The sequence below is a fragment of the Aricia agestis genome, chromosome 1 (genome assembly GCF_905147365.1).
Source record: "Aricia agestis chromosome 1, ilAriAges1.1, whole genome shotgun sequence".
Taxonomy (NCBI): Eukaryota; Metazoa; Arthropoda; class Insecta; order Lepidoptera; family Lycaenidae; genus Aricia; species Aricia agestis.
The window spans coordinates 130,212-155,493 of record NC_056406.1 but is presented as its reverse complement, the minus strand read 5'-3'; the positions used below and the strand labels follow the sequence as shown (position 1 = coordinate 155,493).

The following is a 25,282-nucleotide window of genomic DNA, read 5'->3' as shown; positions in this document are numbered from 1 at the left end:
TTTTCTCGTGACACGTAAGCCGTGTCATACGCCATAGAAGTAGATGACACGGCTACCGGGTGACACCGCCACGTTCAAAAAGGTTTAATGTTTTTCTTGGTTTTTACGTGTTTATTAACTTGATTTATTTAATTGAACCCAAACCATTGATGTTAACGGAAAGCTACGTTGTTGTTTTGAGTTGATTTCGAGTAGTTTTACTAAGTTTTAACCTGAAAATGGCAGGTAAGCGAATTTTTTGGTCAGATGTTGCAAACCTTTTGTAGGTTTCAAAGTTAGAAAAATAAGTATATTAAATAGATCTGGGTTTCCGATGTAAATTATAAGTTCGTAGATAAATTTAAAGTTCGTTGTTAAGTTTTTTTAACCGACTTCCAAAAATGAGGAGGTTATACGTTCGGCTGTGGATATTTTTTGTGTGTTCAACGATTACTTCGCCACTTGTGAACCGATTTTCAAAATTTTTCTTTTGTTGTATGGGGTATTTCTTCCGATTGATCCGGTTCCGAGTTGGTAACAGGTTCACAAAAGTGGTGGTTTGATGATGGGAACCATGAGGAAACAAAAAATATATGAACTGGCCAATTCTATACATAAAAACGAAGTTTTCTCGATATAATATTATTATATCGATTTTCGATATATTTTATAAGAAAATAATTGGGTTGCGGCGTATGGCCGGGCTAAAAAAGTCAGCCCCTTTTTTCAATTCACAGAATATTCAGAAATGAAGCCTATAGGCTTGTTTAACGTAGAATATTAAGACGGTTTTGTTCGGAGTAGAACCTTCAAAAGTATTATTTGAGGGAGATACAATCGCTTTCTAAATGACACGGCTCACGTGTCATACGCCACACGTTAAAAACCCATATAAGACGCGGCTGCCGTGTAATCCGCACTGAATCGGTCAGAAAAGGTTCACTACTTTTTTTCAATTCACAGAATATTCAGAGGCAAAGCCCATAAGCTTGTTCTACGTGGAAAATACGCATGATGACTATTTCTTTTTCTTACCGGTAATTGAAAGACACTTAAAAAATAGGAACATCGTTGAAAGAATGACTCTGATAGCTTAAAAATTCACCAAGATATGACTATTCAAATATTTCATAAAAAAGACCTGCCCGTAACGCTCCATACAAAGTGCTACGAAAGTATGACGTCAGTCTTTCGTAGTTTGTACGCATCGGGAGACAACTTTGTTCAAACAGGTATATTAAATATTGCGTTTATGAAAGTGGTTTCAAAACAAAAGTTGCTTTTAATTGCATAAGTTATCGAATTGTATATGACGAAGGAAGAACACCAGTATTGTTTTTAAAATGTGTGATGTCAGCATTGCTGACATCACTTTCTTTATCCAAATTATTATCAAATTCAGAACTCATGCTGATATAAGTAGAAAAGTAAAACTCTTCTTTTTAAATTCAAAAACACTTTTATTCCAACTATTCTTAACACAACTCACAAATTTCTTCTTAAGATTTAGCGTAACAACACTATTATTTGATCCTTACTGCACAACAGCTCAAATCAAACAGAACCGATTGAGTGTTGTGCGGCAGGTTTTATAGGGTTTGAACTTGTTTACAAAGTACCTAATGCAATTTTAAAGAAACAAATGTTATGAGTTGTAATTATTACATCAAAAATCAATATTTAAATTTACAAATTAGTAAACTTAATTATTTTTATTATTTAAGCTAAACAACAAATAATGTTATTCTCAATTGTTGTAAATATTGCAATTTTTTAAACAAACGATTATAAAAAGTAATAACAGTAATTTAAATCATGTTTTTAATGCAATAGCATTTAAAAATTATAATTAACATTTACAAATCAAGAAAACTTAAATGACACCTTTTGATTTTAGTATTAACACCGGAAGTATTTTATTTTTAATAATTTTAACATTTCAAAATAAGAATCTACACTTAAAAATCAATAAATAATATTTTAATCAATGGTTCATTGTAATTTTGATTGTTATTAAAAAGGAAGTAATAAATTGTCTATAGTTCTACTCTTATAATTTACTGTTGCGCCGATATATACAAATATTAAGAAATTTAATTGAAAAAAAAAAATCGACTTGAATATCCAACTTTGAAGGCGCATAACAAAAAAATACAAATGCTATCAAGCTGAAATTTTGGGAACACTTATTTTTTACCGTGATTTCTGTATTTTATTAACAAAATTCGCTTATCTTTGACCTTGTCATCATCCCTATCAAGATGATTTTGTTCAGAGTGAAACCTTCTAAAGTGTAATTCGAGGGAGATACAAGCGTTTTTTATATGACACGGCTCCCGTGTCATCCGCACTGAATCGGTTACCACCTTGAATAAGTTCCTGCAGAAATTGCTTAGGTTCCCGCACACGCATTCTACAACTACCGTACTTTGTTGACTGAGCTATGCTTCCTAAATCGTTTTTACAAGATCGAACTGCACATATTTTGACCATTTTAAAAATTTAAACGCCGTGTTGTTCTCACTTGTGCATACTGATTACTGATCCCACTTCCCACCCCACTTCGTTATGCGCGCTCTACACCACTGTTATTCATATTTAATACTCTAAGGACGAGGGATTCGAAATAAAAGAGAACAGTTTTAAAACAACATTTATTTTTACATACATTAAGTCGGATTCAAAATGCCTGAAACATACTGATCTGTGTACACATCAGCTGGAGAACTTCTCGAGGTACTCACGCAGCACGCTCGGTTAGTTCTGCGACCCATCGGGAACGTCCAAATAATAAAGCATTTAGATATAATTATTATTTACTTGCAATAAACACTACCTACTATACACATAATAATATATTAAAAATTTCATTTTTAATCATTAGGAATTTTATCGTAATATAAGGTATATTAAAAATTAAATTTGTTAAAAATATAGATTTTCAGTATATAGGAGTCGATCCGCAGTCCGGTGGAGGCCGGGGCGGCGGCGGCGGCCGATCCGCGCGACGGTACTTTGTGCATCGTATTACAAAAATATTATTAAATGCGATAGCTAATCGTAAAGAGACGAGGGCGGACGGACCGCGGACGGCGGTCGTCGCTCCGCTCGTGAACTTGTGCGCCGGGACACTTAACACCTACACAAAATGTTGATAAAAAAGAAGAAATCGGTCGATACTATATGCCTATGGCCACCGGGCGGCGGGCGGCGGGCCCGCGCGAGAACCGAGCTCCGGGCGCCGCGGCTCGCTAGTGAACGACATCGACATGGCAGTATTCAATCTACGCATCGACAGAACATAGAAAATATACTAATCTACTTTTTACATATTATGTGACTCACTCGTTATTGCGTGTATCTATCGCCGGACGCGGGCCGCCGCCGCCGCGACCCGCGTCCGCGTCACCGCCGCCCGCCGCCCCCGGCCGCCGGAGCGGGCGGCTAGCGGCGGCGGCGCCCCGTCTCGGCGCCGCGCTGCGGTCGGGTGCGCTCCGTCGCTTACGTCCACCGAAAACTCCCGTCGGGTCGCGTTCGCGACGAAAATTATTATAACGTCGAAGGTTCCACGTCATTTTATATAATTTCCTACTTACGTACGAAGATTAACACAAAAAAATTGTTTATATATTAATATATATTTTAAAAAAATAACAGTAATCGCTTCAATTAAAACATAAGTAGCGAATTCGCGACGGTTCAGCGGGGTCGCGTATGGCACGAGTCGCGCCGGTCGGTCGCGGCGATACGCGCGGTCACGCACGTCGCGGCGGCGCGAGCCCGGGTTCAGACGCGGCGGACGTGCGGTGTGGTGGTCGTGCGGTGCGCGGTCAGTCTTACCGACCTTACTATTTGTTCCTCGACGTCCGCGTCTTGTTTTATGCCTAAAATCTTCAAAGTGTCGTGAATAAAGGCGACCCTATATTGTTTGCAAACACGCTAACTCGCAAAAGACTGATTTGAAGCCCCGGAAAGCCACGTGAAGAACAAAATAAGTATCATTTCGAGGAGAATGAGTCGGAACTCGGAAATTACCTACGGATGTAGAAATTAAACATTAAAGTGACAATTTTTTTAATTGTCGATTTTAAAATAATAATTCGTAATTTCTAATGGATATGAATACTATAGCTTTAATATTAAAAAGAGTTAGTATACGATGTGGCACTTTCATTAAATACCTACTGTTGTTTTTACGTTTCTGGCGTCGGCGACACTGGATGACGTGACTGGGGTAAAACCTTTTGTTGCGTTATTTCCTTGCGGTAAAGTTTAGCTGCTGCGCGAATACACGGTCCGCGCGCTGTAGCGTGAGCGTTGATAGAACTCTAAGAAAAAAAAACCGCGCGATATCCGGCGTGTCTGAACTGGGGCTCGGTCGCGTGTCCGTCGCGGGCTCGGCCGGGCCGGCCGGACGAGCGCCCGCGACCGCGTCGCCGGCCGAGCAAAACCTAAGCACATGGAAGACGTTCACTAAACTAAAGTATAATATTATTATATACTATAACGTAACCTAACGATAACGAGAACGAAACGAAAGTAATTAAAAATAGTTAATTATGCGTATAAAACTCGTTCGAGGAAAATATAGCAATCAAAAATATACAGACAGAAAAGACCGACTCGTACGAGTCGCTCCGACGTCGCTCACCGGCGCCCGCGACGCGCGACCGGTGACCGACGCGTCGAAAACGATCAATGTACAACACGACGGCCTCCGCCGTCGCGCGTGCTTCGGTCTCTCGACTCTATTTACAAAAGAATGTATGTATATATGTATATATATATATTTCGAGAGCGGTATTCTTGCGTTTGTGCTAAAACTACGACGTCGATGGGACCTCATCACTCGAATAATCGTAGCCGAGATCGGCGAACGTTGCGATGTTGCGCCCCCGACGCGGAGGAGCGCGTCGGCGGGCGGGGACCTAGCCTCGGTTGCCGCGCGGCGGCGGCGCGTCGCAGCTACGCGACACTAACTTACAAATACTCACATATCGGTATAGATCGGGCTCAGTATATTGCGGTAGCGATCGGCCGAGGAGCGAGCCGGGCCCGGCGGCTCCGGCGCTCCGCTTGAGGGTCGCGATGCGTCACACTGTATGTCGTCCGCCCGGATATAGTTCAATAAGACGACCGATCGCTCGACCTGGGATAGTCTCGACCCCCGGCGCGCGCACACGTCCGCTGCTCGATCGCACGTTCGCTCCGAGTGACCGAGCTTCACGGTCGCGGACGTACTCATCGTACATTCGAAAATTCAGTTTTCAAAATAATCACTAGGCACAGAGACCGGAGGCAATATTTTATACAAAATACGAGGAGGTCATCCGGGGGCGGCGCGGGGGGCGCGCGGGGGTGGGGCGGGGGGCGGTTAGAGCAGCTCGTACTGGCGCAGGTGCATGCGCTGGATGATGTCGCGGCAGTCGTTGAACACGCGCTTGATGTTCTCGGTGTCGACGGCGCACGTGAAGTGCGGGTAGCAGTAGTGCTTGCCGTCGCCGCTCGCCGTGCTGATGCGCTGCAACACACGGGCGGGTTAGCGCAGCGGGGGCGGGGGCGGGGGTGGGGGGCAGGAGGGGGCGGTACTCACCAGGAACTCGTCGCGGATGAAGTACTTGGCGCGCGCGACGTCGGGGTGGTCGCGCGGGTCTAGCGCAGCGTCGGGCGGCGTCTGGTAGCGCGCGAACTCGCTGAAGTACTCCTCCAGGCGCGACTTGCCGGCCACCACCTTCTCGGCCAGCAGGTCCTGCTTGTTCAGGAACAGGATGACAGAGATGGTCCGCAGCCATCGGTTGTTCCATATGCTCTTGAACAAGTCGAGGGACTCGCGCAGGCGGTTCTGCGTGGGGTCCTCGCGCAGCACCATGTTGTACGAGGAGCAGGCCGTCACGAAGATGATGGCGGTCACGTCGTTGAAGCACTGGATCCACTTGCGCCGCTCGTCGCGCTGCCCGCCCACGTCGAACATGCTGCGGACACGCGAGACGGTCAGGGGCGCGGGACGCGGGGGGACACGTGGGGGGTTAGGGGATATACTCACTGGAAATTGACTTTGTCGACGACGAACTGCGTCTCGAAGATGCCGGAGGTGAGGACTCGACAGCGGAGGATGTCCTGCTCCGTGGGCGTGTAGTCCGGCCGCTTGATGACGTGCACCTGGTCCAGGAAGCTGCGACAGACGCGCGACGGGTCAGTGCATCGGGAGGGGTAGCCCGTTTTGAGGAAATGCCCGATTGGCTCGTTTTTAACTTTTGAGTCATTTCTCATTTCTGTTAATCGCTTTTGGAGGGAATCGAAATGTAGTCGAGTTGACAAACTTTATAAATAATAAAGCCACGGAAAAAAATGTGCCAGATTTATTAAAATCCGCTCCGAACACTACGTACGACTAGACCTCACTAGAGTTTACATATTTAGCATCCTCAATGAACGAGTAATGAATATCGTCATTTTCATCCGTCGCTCGAAGAACGAATAGTCGAGGGCACTCACTACTTGGCGCAGTCGATGAGCTGGTACTCGTTGCTGCGCTCGTAGGTGCGCTGCACGCCGCCGTCGCGCCACAGCTCCTCCGTGTGCTCGTAGAACTCCGCCGGGTAGTCGAAGTCCGGCTGCGACGCCACGTCCTGCGACACGACACACGCCATTAGCTACCCCGCCGCCCCCCGCCCCCCGCCCCCCGCACTCCGCAGTTCGGCTGACTGATAAGTAACAAGAGAAGCCTCCCGAATCCCGATCACCGAGCTCCACGCGTTTCGTCTGTGGTTGGATCATGTTGGATCGATTTTTCGTTCACCGGACGAGGAGGAAGCGTCCTACGGCGTATCCGTTGCGTACGTTTTTTTATTTGGTATCATAAAATAAGCGAGGACGTAGGCGGACGAAGTGGATAGCTAGCTAACGATAATTTTATAGCATTAGGGCGATTGCATAATTTTTCCTAGTAATCTGAGCGAACCTCCTTCGTCGGCCGGTTAATATAACTAGCTACACATGAAATCCACATTTATTTTATTTCAAATAATTTTCCTCGTCCTCGTCCAATTTCAAATCGTTAGTCACCCACTAACCAAATCCATAGGCGTACCCATGTAGGGGCGTCCATTTTTCTAGCAAGTGGGAATTAAAAGCGTGTTACCTACTCTGCTCAAAACGAAGTGTCGGAAACAAAATATGTATCTATTCAGTCAGATTAATAAAAGTCAATTTTCAGGATTTTTTGTTTCAATATACCAGGACCGACCGTCTTCTCGAAACAGGTATGTTGCCCCCCGTAACGTACCCAACGTTTTATTGTGAAAGTCGGCGTCCACGATAACATGACGTCCGGAATTATAAATCGTCCATCGTCCCCATCGTGCCGATTGCCGACTGCCGGATGTCGCTGAATATGTCCGTTTCAATGTAAGGTAAGGTTTGAACCACGACTCCTTAATAATTTTAGAGTAAACTAACTCCGACGTGATTTACGAGTTGAATCGGTAGAATGTACATCAGATTCTACCAGAGCGGAACTCAGAATATGACAACGATTACACATTTATCTGAGTATTGTTTCGAACTACCCTAGACTCGAGATTTAAATCATTCTACGTAGGCCCATACAATATATACCTTAATGACTAACATACATAAAATTATATAAACTTAACAATATATATTAGTAGTTTAACGTTGTTAGTGGCGGCCGAAAAGGAAGATCTTCCGACCGAGAGAGATAGCATGCTCGGTCAGGCCGAAGCCCACTGACGTCATTTCAGACGTTGTATATATCTTGCCGTTCTCCGAAACTTCGATAGCGCGATGCAGGAATGTTAGGCAATACAAAACTTATCAAAAACTGTTACTACTACGGAACTCTCTATTGTGCGTGGCCGATACGCACTTGGCCAGCTTTTTCGCTCCCATTGTTCATTTGTCACGCGCAAACGGCACGGGCCATTCACAGGCCCCACCTTATTTTTTCTTGTCGCAACTCGTAATTAATGACATTCGCATCCGCATAAAAATCCGCATTCATTTATTGCGGATGCAGATGCGGATGTCCAAATCTATGCGGATGCTCCGCATTTGCGGATGCGGATATTCGCAACATCCCTGGTCTAAAGCCTGAGAAAGGACATAGGCTACTTTTTAACTGGAAAAAGGGGTTGTAAGGTGGTGAAAATGCGTAAATTTATTCAAATTAAGTTCGTTCCCAAAATTCATAACAGATGGCGCTAAGAGTCGTCTCCATCGCGCTATCGCTTGCTCTTAAGTGTTTCTACATATGAGGTGGTACCATCTCAAGTTCCATTTTTCGATTCTTTAGATTGTTTTACACGCTTTTATATAACTCACTACTCAGTACTTTCTATGCAGTGACGTAACCACCTATCAATAATAAATTATAGTTTATGGGTAAGGTTGTGTAATGGGGATAAATAAGTTTTAAAATTTGGCATAATTACTATGATTTTTGATCTGAGTATTGATTTATTCAAAAATCTCTATACTTATCACTAATTTAATTCCTGGGGTTATTTTTATTTCAAAAATTCACGCCCCGAGAAGGGTTGGCACCCCCAGGGCAAAAACGCAAGTTGACACTTTTGTTTCTTAGGGTCATGGTCACGAAAATTACCCACCCACCTACTTGCCAATTTTCATTAAAAATTGATGGAGGTTCAACGAAATCGGAGGTGAAAACCTTCACTGCCTTCACTATCTTAACTAATTGTAATAACTAATAAGATACGTAGAAGTATATTCTATATAGCGATAGTTTACTAGGTAACTAAAAAGAGTGAAAATATTATTTTTAGCAAAAAATTAAAACCGACTTCCAAGGCAAAAACAATAATAGCATCCTTATAATATGAACTAAAAAGCATTAAATAATTTTTCCTATCTAATAGTTCCTTTTTCCAATTCGGCTAAACTTCAACTATTTCTGTACACAATCTTCATAATTTTGAAGTCGGTGCCAGTTTCAAAAGTTTCAAATTTTCTGTCAGAGAAATGAAGATTCAGCTATATCTGGTACCGATCTAACCTAACTGTGACGTTACGCCTAGCTAGTTTGATCAATAGCTATGTTAAATATTGCGTTTATGAAAGTGGTTTCATAAGATACATTGTTATAAATAATTGCATAACTAACCGAATGGTATACAATAATTAAGAAATCGATTTATTATTTAAACAAAAATCGACTTGAATATCCAACTTTGAAGGCCGTTATCAAAAAAAAATACATAAGTAATAAAGCTGAAATTTTGGAAATACTTGTTTTTTATCGCTGTCTTTATTTTATTTAAATAATCTGCTAAACTTTGACCTTGTCGTCATCTCTATTCTGATTGAATAGTAGCTTTACCGCTTCTATGTTTCGTTCAGTAAGTGAGAGGGCTGGAAGCACATCCCCTCGTTACACCCCTTGACGCGACAACGCATCAGTTATAGCACCCCTGGTGTTGCAGACGACGCAAGGCATTATAGTAACCAGTTTCCATCAGGTGGACCATACACTTGATTGCCTGCTTCGTTAAATGTGTAAAATCATTATGAATCATCGGTAATGAGCTGACCCCTCAAGAGTGGGGTGGAACAATGCAGGTAATGTCTTGACGCCCAGAACAATATATTTTGTCACTGCACCAGGAAATATAGCAGCGGCTATTGTAGATTCCTGAAATACATAATCTCTGAAAATTTCAACTCTCGAGCCATTATCGTTCTTGAGTTATAGCCGGAGACAGACAGACGGACAGACAGAAGGACAGACAGAAGGACAGACAGACGGACAGACAGACGGACAAACAGACGGACAGACAGATGGACAGACAGACGGTCAGGAAGACGGACAGACATTAAAGTCTTAGTATAGGGTCCCGTTTTTACTCTTTGGGTACGAAACCCTAAAAAACACACTCGGCCAATTTTAGAAGATCATAGCGAGGCAATGATTGGAGAGATACAAAGTGTAAAGGACAAAGTTGTAGAGAATTTAATTACCTTTTTTTATGTAGTGCAAGAGAATTTCGTACGAAGCACCGGTTATGATGAGTAAGCAAAAAACCAAAAAACGGGACCTTCTTTGCCCCCCCCTCCATCGGGCTCACCTCGGAGGGGTCAGGACTTTTTGTATGTTTATCTCCTAACTAGTCTAAACAAGGTACCAAAGTCAAAATTTCTGCTTTCGACTTTTCCAAGCAGAATCATTCGTTTACTAGGGTATATCGCGACTTCGGCGTTTTGAGGAGATCACTTGTGTACTTAGTGATGCAGGACTATGTCTTAGGATTATAGAACTAAATATGGTATTTAGAAGTTTAAAGTGGACACCCTTGCCTCAGTGACCAGTCACGTGAACGTGATGGTCGTCCAAAAACCGTCGTAACGCAAGAGAATATTGAAGCGGTGCAGTAGCTAATCCTCAAAGACCGTCATGTGATATATCGCGAAATAGAGGCACATCCATGAGCACTTCAGGGACCACTGTCTAAAAAATCTTGCACGAAAATCTCGGAGTAATAATGGTGATTTCTCGTTAGATACCTTGTTTGCTTAGCGTCGACCAAAAACAGCCTGTGTTAGTTTTTGTCGCAAAACTTTGCAGCGATTCAACCGAGGAGAGTCAAAGCACGTTTATAATTTGCTCAATGGTGACGAGTTTTGGATATATGCTTATGATCCAAATTCTAAGCAGCAGTCTACTGTCTGGGTCTTCTAGAATGAGCTAAAATCGACCAAAGTCATGGACTCACAGAGCACTTAAAAAATTTTTGCCTCCATTGTGATAAAGGCATAGTAAAAGGAGGGGAAGTAAGTTATCTTCATACAAAGGCACCGCGCGCGGCTTGTATGTGTGCGTCGCCACGTACGGCATACAACAAAATCTCGGCGAGTTTTAGAGGCTGGTACCGCCAAGATTTTGTTGTGTGCCTTACGTGGCGACGCATTGATACGAGTACTATGGCGCACACATACAAGATGCGCGCGGTTCCTTTGTATGAAGATAACTTACTTCCCCTCCTTTTACTATGACAAAGGGTGGTCACATCGCCACTATTGTACCCGAAGATTGTAAAACGGTTACCGCTGACTAGTATACCAAAGTTTGTTTGCCACAAGTCATCACCGAATTTCGAAAAAAACGATTCAAGACGTCGTATGTTCCTGGCCATGACAACGCATGTTCGCACATCGCCGGTAAAACAAAGATGTTTTTGTGAACCCAAAACGTTGAAATTTTAGATCATCCGCCTTACAGCCCTGGCTTGAGCCCTAAGGATTTTAATAAGTTCCACAAAATTAAGCAAAGTCTTTGTGGCCAACGTTTAAGCTCGCCTGAAGAAGCGGTTTACGCGTAAAATCGGCCATTTTGACTACCCAACTTCGGACTGCAATAAATGGTTTAAAAACTGGTTTGAACGCATGCAAAAGCATTTTAAATATCGCGAAGAATTCTCAAAAAACAATAAATAGTGATAATCTATTAGATTAGGTGTAAGTATTTATTCCAAACGACAAAACTTAAAAAGCAGCCCTCGTATTAATAACTAAAAAGTATTAAATAATTCTTTCTCTTTAATAGTGCCTTTTCCAGAATTCGTCAAAATCCCAACTATTTCTGCACATATTACTTTGAAGTCCTTAAAGGACCTAGTTGAGAATCAGTGCACAGTTGCTTAGGCCAGCTCCTCTTTGTTTTGACTCCGTGATCGCAACTCCGTCCGTGTCAGTCGGCGCTTCAAATAAGACGTTTTTTAACCCCCGACAAAAAAGAGGGGTGTTATAAGTTTGACGTGTCTGTCTGTCTGTCTGTTTGTCTGTGTGTGTATCTGTCCGTGGCATCGTAGCATCCAAACGGGTGGACCGATTTTGATCTAGTTTTTTTTTGTTTAAAAGCTGACATGATCGAGAGTGTTCTTAGCTATAATTCATCATCATCAGCCTGCTCAGTGCTGGACAATCAGGGTTTATCTGGTTCATGAAAGGCCGTTAGCAACTTGTTGTCGTTTGATAGGTCTTATATTTCATTTTAGTTCGTGACATTTGTGAGTATACAATATACATATACACATATTACTGGAAAGTTGACCTGATGCTGCAGCATCACCTGGTAATCAATAGGATATCCAACTCCTCGTCAACTTAGAGCAGAGGTTTCGTGTTTGGGCTTATTTTAATTGCGACAACCAGTAAGATGTAGATAGACAGTAAATATTTACATGCTGCTGCTGCAGCATCACCTGGATTCTATACCTAGGAACCGAGCTTCGTATGAACTCTAAGTGGAGGTTTCATGTTTGGGCTCATTTTAACGGCCTCATTGAAACGAACATTGATAGATGGTAATCATGAGAATATGATTATTCTGCACTATAACCAACACAAGTTTAAAAATTATGAAATAAAATTAAATTAAGAAATTGGCTAGCCTAGCGGGGGATCCGTCGTGGCAACTGGTTGCGAAGGTCTTTGCCAAGTTCCGTTCCGAAGTGAGTTCCGGCGGGTTCAAAGGCAGGGAAAACAGTCTCGAGGCATACAATCGTTGGACCAAAGAGGAATAAAGGTTTTTCAAGTTTACACACTTAAAACAGATTGATTAGGAATTTTAGGATAATTAGTATTATAATAGGTCTTAAAATATATTTTTTATGCAAACAACTTCAGTTTACGATTACGGTTAGTTAAAGACAAAAAAAAACATTACTGCGAAAGTTAAACGGCTATACCAAACATCTTCGCGTCATCGATAGCGCGATGCAGGTGCCCAACAGTGACATATCTTGTCGATTAGAGTGCATTAACAAGTATATGAAACTGATCGTGCTAGCTATATCGCGATCTAGACGACCAGCAGCGACATCTATTATTATCAAAAGGAAAAAATAGCAAAAAATCACGTTTATTGTATGAGAGCCTAATAGAACGAAATATCAAATTTATTTTGTTTTTAGTATTTATTGCTATAGCGGCAACATAAATACATAATCGATGAAAATTTCAACTCTTTAGCTTCTACTGTTCTTGAGATACATCCTAGAGACAGATAGACGGACAGACGGACAGCGGACATACATCGAAGTCTCAGTAATAGGGTCCCGTTTTTACCCCTTGGGTACGGAAACTTAAAAATAAGGTGAAAGTTTATAATTTATATTATGATAGTCGGTAAGTCACGACGGCCGTCGCTGTGGCATGAGATACATCCAAGATAGACAGACAGACGGATAGCGGAAAGACAATGAAGTCTAGTAATAGGGTTCCGTATTTACCCTCTGGGTACGGAAACCTAAACGAAATACACCCAAAAAAAATAAAAATAAAAAATGGCCAAATGCGAGTCGGACTCGCGCACGAAGGGTTCCGTACTGTTATAGAGCGAAAGTAGGTAAATTTTCGATTCTTTCAATTGCTATACCTACACGTTATTAAATAACTCACCTACCAACATAGATATATCAGAAACAACAGCCTACCAATAATAAATCATAAAGTTAATACATACAGGTATATTAACTTTAAGTAATAAATACTAAAAAGTTTATGGGTAAAGCTAAAGTTGTGTAAAGATAAATAAGTAACTAATAATACGGGAACTAATATTTTGAGCAGTTATTTAAATATTTGAGATGTTATTATCAATATATATAAAAACTAGATGTCCCACGCGGCTTCGCCCGCGTAAATTAGGAATTTTATGGAAACCGTACATTTTCCCATAAAAAATAGCTTTTATGTGCCTAGTCCCTTCACTTGGTCTACTCTATATCTGTGCCAAATGTTGCCATAAAAATTGCTCTAGTAGTCGTAATTTCTAATATTGCCCCCGTTTTTCCCACATTTTCCTGAATTTCTTCGGTCGTATTAGTCTTAGCCTATAGTCTTACACGATAAATGAGCTATCTAACACTGAAATAAGTTTTAAAATCGGACCAGTAGTTCCTGAGATTAACGCGTTGCGTTCATGCAAACATACTCTTCATTATTAGGTAGGTATAGATTTTTTAAAATTATATCGCTTGACAAACTCGAGTCTCGATCTAAAAGACTATGAAAAGTACCAATAACAGGGTCATTATAGGCTCATAAGTCATAACCATGGGACGATGAATGGTATAATGTGGTAATGATGATGATGAATGTAATTTGAATAGTAACATATGTTTTCCGTTCTTAAAACAACGCCGAAACTCCCAAACTTGTATCTATAAAGAATCAGGAGTTCTCTCAGCACCTCCCGAACCACGGTATACCAGGTTTACCTCGGTGCAAAATCTTATTTGTTGGTAGCATAATATGTTTAGAATACTTCTCACGAAACCGAAGTCACCACATGTTTCTCTATAAATTTTGAGGAGTTCCCTCGATTACTTATGGATCCTTCATCAGATCACTACTTTTGTGCATATAATACTGTTACGGTACATGGTATACGGACACGTGGTGCGCAAGTACATACTCGAACCTTCTAGAAAGGTCTAATGTTTGTTTACGTGTTTACCCTTTATTTGTTAGCGTGTTTGAATTTAGACCTTATGACTGAGTCCATAAGATCTAAATTAAATTCAACTTACTGCACTTATCGCAAGGACGGCAGTTTTATTGTGGTACATGCCCGAGCCTCCTAGAAATTTCCCACGGTTGTTTACTTGTTTACGTGAATCGGGAAATTTCTGGAATTCGTCTCGCCATATAAAAAGAGCCGCAGGCAGGCCCGGCAAGTCAGTTCGTTTTGAGCTTTCATCAAGGCGATTTCGGAGCGACAACAAGTGATCAATAGTGAGTGAACCAGTGAAACCTGCGACTTGGCTACGACCTAGGACAGTGATAGTGCTTAGTGATTGGACCTAGTGGTTTGTGTTTGGACTTAGTGCTAAGTGTTGTGACCTAGTGTTTTTGTGCAGTGTTAATAAAGTCTTCAAGAGAGTCACCAGGTCTTTCTCTCCAAATCCTCGAACCCTAGCACGTAACAATACCAAATTGGAATGATACCCTATATACCAAAAGAAAAGTTTTGAAAATCGGTTAACAAACGGCGGAGTAATCGTTGAACATAGGAAAACGAACATAACACCTCCCCCATTTTGAAAGTCGGTTAAAATTGTAGCCTATGTGTTATTCTGATGTATAAGCTATATTATTTTATAACCTTATTAATTTATTCAACGAGCCGACAAGAATTTGTGATACAACTGCGACTTGCATAGATAATATTTTCACCAACATAACTCCCTATAGGAAGGAAATAATTAATGTATTAAGCTCTGATCACTGTGGACAGCTAGCTTCATTTAATATAAATTGTGATACTAATTTAAAAGAAAAAATTGAATATATACCTATAAATACAAAACGTATTGAGAAATTTAGAAGTAAATTATCATCAAGTTTTGAGAAGTTGAATGTATCAAATGATCCAGATAAAGCGTTTAACAATTTATTCAATAGAGTAAATCAGCAATATAACGCTGTATTTACTTCTAAAACGGTCAGTTTGAATAATAAAAGAAATAATTTTAAAAAATGGGCAACTGCAGGTATTATTGTAAGTAGACAAAAATTATATGATTTGTATAACGAGAAAACTATAAACCGGAGTGAAGCTTTTAAATTGTACGTCAAGAAATACTCAAAAACTTTTAAAAAGGCCTGTCAAGCAGCAAAGGCACTTCAAATTAAAGAGAAAATTAGAGACTCTAAAAATAAAGTGAAAACCACCTGGAAAATAATTGCGGATGAGACTGGAAAAGTCGCCTGTCGTAACTCTAAATTTGAACTTTTAATTAATAATAAAAAAATCAATTCTGATCTTGAGGTTGCGACAGTCTTTGAGAAGTTTTTTGCAGACATTCCAATCTCAACTACAAAGAACTTAAATTCATCACCTACAGTTGCAGAAAAAATACTTAGAGAACATGTCAAGGAATGTGATGTCAATTTTATTTTTAGAGATATTGACTCCAGAGATATTATCAAGACTTTCAAATCAATCAATATTAAAAGTACCACTGATCTCTGGGGTATGTCCACAAAAATTATAAAATCAGTAATTGACATCATTGCCCCTTACCTAGCTTTAGTTTTTAATAATTGTATCGAAAGTGGTGTGTTCCCAGACTTAATGAAGCACAGCAAGGTGATGCCTCTATTTAAAGCTGGGAAGAAATCAGACCCAGCCAACTATAGACCAATATCCATATTGCCGACTTTAAGTAAAATCTTTGAAAAAATAATTCTAAATCAATTACTTGCTCATTTTAACTCAAATAATTTATTACATAATAATCAATTTGGTTTTACTAAAGGTCGGTCTACAACAGATGCAGGCATTAGTCTTCTGTGTAGTATTTTTGAAGCTTGGGAGGAGTCGCAGGATGCACTTGGTATTTTCTGCGATCTCTCTAAAGCATTTGACTGTGTGGAGTATGATACTCTAATAAGAAAACTACACCATTATGGTGTAAGGGGCCCGGCACTTAAACTTCTTAAATCTTACCTTACAAATAGAACGCAGAGGGTGGAAGTTAACTCCATAAGGTCTAATGGAACCAAAATAAAACTAGGTGTGCCACAAGGGTCCATTTTAGGGCCTTTTCTTTTTCTCATCTATATAAATGATTTACCTTATCTTGTTAAAGATAAGCATGAGATAGTACTTTTTGCTGATGACACTTCACTAATTTTTAATGTGAAGAGGCGACAATTTAATTATGACGAGGTAAATAGTGCTCTCTCAAAAATAGTACATTGGTTTAATGCTAATAATTTACTTTTGAACTCTAATAAAACAAAATGTTTAAAATTTATCTTGCCAAATGTTAGGCAAGTACAAACCAATGTACTATTAAATGATGAGAAAATGAATTTAGTAGACACCACCGTATTCCTAGGCATAACGCTGGATTGTAAGTTACAATGGGGTCCACATATTGCGAAACTGGCAGATAAGCTTAGTTCTGCAGCATATGCTGTTAAAAAAATTCGTGAAATCACTGATGTAGAGACCGCGCGATTAGTTTACTTTAGCTACTTTCATAGCATAATGTCTTACGGCATCCTCTTGTGGGGAAACGCGGCGGACATTAATACAATATTTGTGCTGCAGAAGCGAGCTATTCGTTCTATTTATAAGATGTCGTCTTTGGAATCTCTAAGAGAAAAATTTAAAGAAATAAGAATTCTGACCGTCACATCTCAATACATTTTGGAAAATCTCTTATATGTTAGAAAGAACATAAATATTTTCAAAAAGAAAAGTGATAATCATAATGTAAATACTAGAAATAAGAACAAGTTAGCAATACCAATGTTCAGACTAGCCAAAATAAGCAAATCCTTTAAAGGCCAATGTATACGCCTATACAATAAAATCCCAGAAAATGTTCAAAATCTACCTTTAAACAAATTTAAAAAAGTAGTTAAAGAACGTTTGTGTGCTAAAGCGTATTATAAAGTCAATGATTTCTTCGAGGACAGCACACCTTGGGAATAGGGTGGCTCCATGCAGGTTACTTTTCTTTTAATTTTGTTACATAGCTGTAAGCCATAACATTGTAATTTTCCATTTTTTTTTTGCAAAAGATGGCCCCGTGCGAGTTTCTTACGCCGGTTCTTCTCGGCGGGGTAGTTCCCGAACCGGTGGTAGGCAACGTAGTTTCTTCGTTCGACTTTCAAAAAGTGTATCATGATACCCATTTTGAATAAAAAGATATTTTATTTATTTATTATTTACTAGATGTCCCGCGCGGCTTCGCCCGCGTAAATTAGGAATTTTACAGAAACCGTACATTTTCCCATAAAAAATATTTTCCCCGTTTTTCCCGCATTTTCCTGAGTTTCTTTGGTCGTATTAGTCTTAGCGTGATAATATATTATATAATATAGCCTATAGTCAAACTATTTTTAGAAATAAAATAAAGATTTTTTTTAATTATCACTTGACAAACTCGAGTCTCGATCTAAAAGACTATGAAATGGTATAATATGGTAGTGATGATGATGATGATGATGATGATGATGAATGTAATTTGCATAGTAGCATATGATTTCTGTTCTTAAAACAACGCCGAAACTCCCAAACTTGTATCTATAAAGAATCAGGAGTTCTCTCAGCACCTTCCGAACCACGGTATACCAGGTATATCTCGGTGCAAACTTTTACTTGTTGGTAGCATATGCTTAGAATACTTCTCACGAAACCGAAGTCACCACTCGTTTCCCTATAAGTTTTGAGGAGTTCCCTCGATCCTTCATCAGATCACCACTTTTGTGGATATAAAAATCGGGTAACATACGGCTGAGTAATCGTTGAATATAAGAAAACGAACATAACACCTCCCCCATTTTGAAAGTCGGTTAAAATTGTAGCCTATGTGTTATTCATCAGAATAATATACATACATCAGTATAAGCTATATTATTGTAAAGTTTCATTAAAATCCGTTCAGTAGTTTTTGCGTGAAAGAGTAACAAACATCCATACATCCACACATCCATACATCCAAACAAACTTTCGCCTTTATAATATTAGTAGGATGTAGCCTATAATATATTATCACGCTAAGACCAATAGAAGCGGAGCACCAATGAAGAATGTTTCAAAATCGGGTGATTTTTCCTATTGTGCTGCGTAAACGATAAAAGTTTCGCAAAAATTGGCAGAATTTTCTTTATTTACCCATGAATTAGTTACTCTCTCGGGTCTGTGGCTGTTTGGTTGTTCGTTTTGTTCGGTGTTGCTATGTGTCTGTGCGGATGATTTTCTTGCTCTCTGTATTCGATGCCTATCCCTATCCTGGCTGAGGCGAGCCTCATGCTCTACAGATGATTCTCTTTCTCTCTGTATTCGATTTCTATCACTATTCTGGCTGAGGCGAGCCTCACGCTCAACAGACGATTCTCTTTCTCTCTGTATTCGATTTCTATCACTATTCTGGCTGAGGCGAGCCTCACGCTCTACAGACGATTCTCTTTCTCTCTGTATCCGAATTCTATCATTTTTCCGACTGAGGCGAGCCTCACGCTCTACAGACGATTCTCTTTCTCTCTGTATCCGAATTCTATCATTTTTCCGACTGAGGCGAGCCTCACGCTCTACAGACGATTCTCTTTCTCTCTGTATCCGATTTCTATCACTATTCTGGCTAAGGCGAGTCTCACGTTCCGTTGACGATTCTTCATCTCTTGCTGAACGTGCTCTTTTGGCATTCACTGTACTACGACCTATGTTCGAACGACGACGTCTTCCAGGCATGATCGTATAGTAATACCCACAAAGCAACAAATAACCCAATCGCAAAGCAAAAACAAAAGTCCGTTTTTCTAACCAAGTCAAATATATTTTTATCGACAATTCAGAAACCAAAGAACCAGAAACAATAAATATCTGAAAGAAAGCGCTGTGGTTGCTCCTCTGCGTTACCGTCTGCACAACCACACAATGACGAAATACACTATCTACTACAATAACATAAGCCCGAAGCTTATGAGAGCCCCCGGCCGGTTCCGCCGTAACCGCTATGTCCCTCGGCCGCCGCCGCGCGACATATTTTTTGATTCCGCGTAAGTTTATACGTTTGAAAACTTCTAAAGTATTGATCGAAATTGTATAGTGTAAAAGACAATTATAATCTACATTTAATGTCTTAGCTTCCAAACATGTTTATTTGGATAAGGGTTAATGTTGTAAATTGTTAAAATCGCTTCGTAAATAAGCCATTATTTTTCGTAAAAAGTAAAGAACAAAAATGGCTATTGTGAGTTATCCCTAAGAAATAGACATATACCATCGCGGACTTTTTTGTTTACCTTATTAAGGTGTACAATACTGTAGTACATTATTTTGATCTATCTCGTAGGGTTTAGCCAGCGTTTGCAATATAAACGCAAAAAAATGAATTTATTTACGACATAACATTAGAAACCTCTAAAATTATCAGTGTTTCTCTACCATATTATGCATATGTTATACATATAAACCTTCCTATTGAAACACTCAATCTATTAAAAAAAACTGCATCAAAATCCGTTGAGTAGTTTTAAAGATCTAAGCATACATACATACATACAGACAGCGGAAAGCGACTTTGTTTTATACTATTTAGAGATTATCACGCTAAGACTAATACGACCAAAGAAACTCAGGAAAATGCGGGAAAAACGGGGAAAATATTTTTTATGGGAAAATGTACGGTTTCTGTAAAATTCCTAATTTACGCGGGCGAAGCCGCGCGGGACATCTAGTATATTATATAATATAGCCTATAGTCAAACTATTTTTAGAAATAAAAAAAAGATTTTTTTTAATTATCACTTGACAAACTCGAGTCTCGATCTAAAAGACTATGAAATGGTATAATATGGTAGTGATGATGATGATGATGATGATGATGATGAATGTAATTTGCATAGTAGCATATGATTTCTGTTCTTAAAACAACGCCGAAACTCCCAAACTTGTATCTATAAAGAATCAGGAGTTCTCTCAGCACCTTCCGAACCACGGTATACCAGGTATATCTCGGTGCAAACTTTTACTTGTTGGTAGCATATGCTTAGAATACTTCTCACGAAACCGAAGTCACCACTCGTTTCCCTATAAGTTTTGAGGAGTTCCCTCGATCCTTCATCAGATCACCACTTTTGTGGATATAAAAATCGGGTAACATACGGCTGAGTAATCGTTGAATATAAGAAAACGAACATAACACCTCCCCCATTTTGAAAGTCGGTTAAAATTGTAGCCTATGTGTTATTCATCAGAATAATATACATACATCAGTATAAGCTATATTATTGTAAAGTTTCATTAAAATCCGTTCAGTAGTTTTTGCGTGAAAGAGTAACAAACATCCATACATCCACACATCCATACATCCAAACAAACTTTCGCCTTTATAATATTAGTAGGATGTAGCCTATAATATATTATCACGCTAAGACCAATAGAAGCGGAGCACCAATGAAGAATGTTTCAAAATCGGGTGATTTTTCCTATTGTGCTGCGTAAACGATAAAAGTTTCGCAAAAATTGGCAGAATTTTCTTTATTTACCCATGAATTAGTTACTCTCTCGGGTCTGTGGCTGTTTGGTTGTTCGTTTTGTTCGGTGTTGCTATGTGTCTGTGCGGATGATTTTCTTGCTCTCTGTATTCGATGCCTATCCCTATCCTGGCTGAGGCGAGCCTCATGCTCTACAGATGATTCTCTTTCTCTCTGTATTCGATTTCTATCACTATTCTGGCTGAGGCGAGCCTCACGCTCAACAGACGATTCTCTTTCTCTCTGTATTCGATTTCTATCACTATTCTGGCTGAGGCGAGCCTCACGCTCTACAGACGATTCTCTTTCTCTCTGTATCCGAATTCTATCATTTTTCCGACTGAGGCGAGCCTCACGCTCTACAGACGATTCTCTTTCTCTCTGTATCCGAATTCTATCATTTTTCCGACTGAGGCGAGCCTCACGCTCTACAGACGATTCTCTTTCTCTCTGTATCCGATTTCTATCACTATTCTGGCTAAGGCGAGTCTCACGTTCCGTTGACGATTCTTCATCTCTTGCTGAACGTGCTCTTTTGGCATTCACTGTACTACGACCTATGTTCGAACGACGACGTCTTCCAGGCATGATCGTATAGTAATACCCACAAAGCAACAAATAACCCAATCGCAAAGCAAAAACAAAAGTCCGTTTTTCTAACCAAGTCAAATATATTTTTATCGACAATTCAGAAACCAAAGAACCAGAAACAATAAATATCTGAAAGAAAGCGCTGTGGTTGCTCCTCTGCGTTACCGTCTGCACAACCACACAATGACGAAATACACTATCTACTACAATAACATAAGCCCGAAGCTTATGAGAGCCCCCGGCCGGTTCCGCCGTAACCGCTATGTCCCTCGGCCGCCGCCGCGCGACATATTTTTTGATTCCGCGTAAGTTTATACGTTTGAAAACTTCTAAAGTATTGATCGAAATTGTATAGTGTAAACGACAATTATAATCTACATTTAATGTCTTAGCTTCCAAACATGTTTATTTGGATAAGGGTTAATGTTGTAAATTGTTAAAATCGCTTCGTAAATAAGCCATTATTTTTCGTAAAAAGTAAAGAACAAAAATGGCTATTGTGAGTTATCCCTAAGAAATAGACATATACCATCGCGGACTTTTTTGTTTACCTTATTAAGGTGTACAATACTGTAGTACATTATTTTGATCTATCTCGTAGGGTTTAGCCAGCGTTTGCAATATAAACGCAAAAAAATGAATTTATTTACGACATAACATTAGAAACCTCTAAAATTATCAGTGTTTCTCTACCATATTATGCATATGTTATACATATAAACCTTCCTATTGAAACACTCAATCTATTAAAAAAAACTGCATCAAAATCCGTTGAGTAGTTTTAAAGATCTAAGCATACATACATACATACAGACAGCGGAAAGCGACTTTGTTTTATACTATTTAGAGATTATTATCGTAAAGTTTTATTAAAATCCGTTCAGTAGTTTTTGGGTGAAAGAGTAACAAACATCCATACATCCACACATCCATACATCCAAACAAACTTTCGCCTTTATAATATTAGTAGGATGGATTTTCAAATGTGTTAGTCGCGCTAAAACTCGAAAACGGCTGAACGGATTGGGCTGATTTTAGTCTTAAAATGATCGTGGGAGTCCAGGGAAGGTTTTAAAGTGACACGAAGTTCACCGGGCCAGCTAGTAATCAGTTTAAAAAAATGTTGAGCAGTTATTTAATTTTATGGCGGTTGATTAATTATTGCGACTGTAAAACATGGACAGTAATAAAAAAATAATTGAGCAGTCCAATAACTGAATGAGAGATAAAAAAAATGATGGAATAAGCGGTTCGATAACGACTTAACAGAAGGCCTACTTAACCACGGATACCGTAGCGGGGGGACGGGGGACGGGGGGACGGGGGGGGGACGCAGCCCCCCGCCAAAACAAAAACAAACACAATCCAGAAAGTCCAAGAGTAGGTTAGGACTTAGACCACAACACAGAGGGAGCCGACTTACTTTCGCTTTATAATGGTACGGAACCCTCCATGGGCGAGTTCGACTCGCACTTGGCCGATTTTATTATATTTTACCACCTCATTGTTTAAAAAGCTTCTTACTGACAAATTAAACGCGCTACCTTCAGAGCGCCGCACAGTGGATCGAAAATCGAGTTTCTTACTGACAAATTCCGATTCGTTACTGCCCACTGCACGTAACCGCTTATTCATTAATTTTTACCGCTCATTGAATTATTTTACTGTTCAGTAATGTTTTCAATAATCCATTTCATTATTTTTTACAACTCATATTTGTTTACTTTACTGCTTAGTTTTAACTGCTAAATTAGTTATTAGACGTGCCATTTATAATTTTTAACTTACCAAAACTGCAATTTACAACTGACCCTTTATTAGTGTCTTATAACATTAATATTTAATACAATAAATAAGTACATCTTCTTATCTTCATAAATTATTTAAAATTCTCGTGTCACAATGTTAGTTACCTTACTCCTCCGAAACGGTTTTACTGATTATACTCCTATTAATCCTTCGATCGTGGATTCTTGGAAATCTATTGTTATTCTATTGTGTCTCGCTCACCGGTGAGCTTGTAATAAGATACGTAGAATAATATACAGGTGTATTAATTATTCTACGTATAGTACGCGATAGTTTACTAGGTAACTAAAAAGAGTGAAATTATTATTTTTAACAAAAAATTAAAACCGACTTCCAAGGTAAAAACAATAATAACATCCTTATAATATGAACTAGGTATTTCTGTACTCAATCTTCATAATTTTGAAGTCGGTGCCAGTTACTAAAGTTTCAAATATTCTGGCAGATTGAAGATTCAGCTATATCTGGTACCGACTTCAAACTGATGAAGATTGAGTACATAAATACCTAGTTGAGTTTTAGCCGAATACGGAAAAAGGCACTATTAGATAGGAAAAATTATTTAATACTTTTTAGTTCATATTATAAGGATGTTATAATTGTTTTTACCTTGGAAGTCGGTTTTAATTTTTTGTTAAAAATAATAATTAAGAAATGTATGGGAAAACAATAAAACCTTAAAAATCTAACCTTTCCTGGAATATTGCTAAAAATAATCTATATATATATATATATATATATATATATATATATATATATATATATATATATATATATATTTCCACCCCGGAGTTGATATTACGTCCTACATGGCGGTTTTTACCGATGATATTGCGTCCGACTGACTTGTTGCATCCTGTATACGGACGCAAGATTGACCATCTCTCAAATTCAGCCAGAAGTAGTGTTAAGGTTAGTACAATGGCTGGGTGAAATATTGGCATGGACGTTGTTTTGTCACCGGAGTGCTTTTCGGCGTATTTTTTAGTTCCGCTATTTGGCGCGCGAATTTTGGAGGTCGCTACTGTGCGCCGTATATCGGTGGCGTATATTCGATACTTTGTTTACGTATAACACGCCGATAATGTGGATTCCTGTATATAATAAAGTTTTTATCAATTCTAATGTGTGATTTAATTACGTCCCACAAAACGACATTGTCCCAGAGGAGACGCGGGTGTGACAGAGGCGAGGGGGCGGAGTTCGCACGCGACATGCAAGGGCATGTTTTTGTTTATATTTTTTGCCGGCCAGCGCGGACGTAATGACGCTTGTGGTATAAATATTGTGTAGTGGGGCGAATATTTGAGAGAGACTAAATTCATGTCTTCAAAGTTGGGTTCACAACGCCTTCGTAAATTTGATGTAACATTACACATTTCAATGTCTAATTAACTTACAAAAATGCTGCTAAAACTATTTGAAAGTAGAGTTAATATTTCAAAAGTTATTATAAAAAAAAGTACCAAATTATGAAATTTTTGCGTGTCGTTTCGATACTGCCGCTTACAATTTATTATTTATAAAAAAAATGAGCTAGAAAGGATTAAAAATTTAATGTTAATTTGAAGATAAAGAAGAGAAGAATCCGATACCAACAAATAACACATCAACTTACATTAAATAACTAAAAATTATATTTTTAAAATGTTCATAAAATTCGCGTCATTGTCCTGCGCATTGTTTGTTTTGAATGCCTTGCCGATATACTCAACGTGACGGGTTGAAACCTATTTTGCGATAAAATCTGCTGGCTCACTTTATTTGATCGCAGTGCTTTGGTGTGGATAGAGGTCTTCGTTTTATGCTCTCTCTCTCTCTTTGAAATACGTTCTACAAAAATTTCCAAATAAGACGTCATTTACAT

General features: G+C 39.3%; 1 protein-coding gene and 2 long non-coding RNA genes across 5 annotated transcripts in view; 1 reads left to right on the top strand and 2 right to left on the bottom strand.

Moving 5' to 3' along the window:
- The first annotated feature begins 3,468 nt into the window (after positions 1-3,468).
- On the top strand, positions 3,469-17,329 carry LOC121726171. The gene is made up of 3 exons (XR_006035495.1): positions 3,469-3,549; positions 4,289-4,295; positions 17,319-17,329. It is a non-coding gene; the product is annotated as an uncharacterized LOC121726171 (long non-coding RNA).
- The window catches only part of LOC121726141 (guanine nucleotide-binding protein G(s) subunit alpha), a 41,127-nt gene continuing 19,940 nt past the window's right edge, over positions 4,096-25,282 (bottom strand). For all 3 annotated transcript variants that reach the window (XM_042113383.1, XM_042113377.1, XM_042113391.1), the window contains exons 6-9: positions 6,475-6,608; positions 6,023-6,151; positions 5,573-5,951; positions 4,096-5,500 (exon numbers count right to left, since the gene is read on the bottom strand). In XM_042113383.1, the coding sequence (XP_041969317.1) occupies positions 5,354-5,500; positions 5,573-5,951; positions 6,023-6,151; positions 6,475-6,608 (789 nt within the window). In that variant the 3' untranslated portion in view covers positions 4,096-5,353. The remainder of the gene's footprint in view (positions 5,501-5,572; positions 5,952-6,022; positions 6,152-6,474; positions 6,609-25,282) is intronic.
- On the bottom strand, positions 8,944-23,921 carry LOC121726164. The gene is made up of 2 exons (XR_006035494.1): positions 23,891-23,921; positions 8,944-9,011 (listed from the first exon to the last, which is right to left on the bottom strand). It is a non-coding gene; the product is annotated as an uncharacterized LOC121726164 (long non-coding RNA).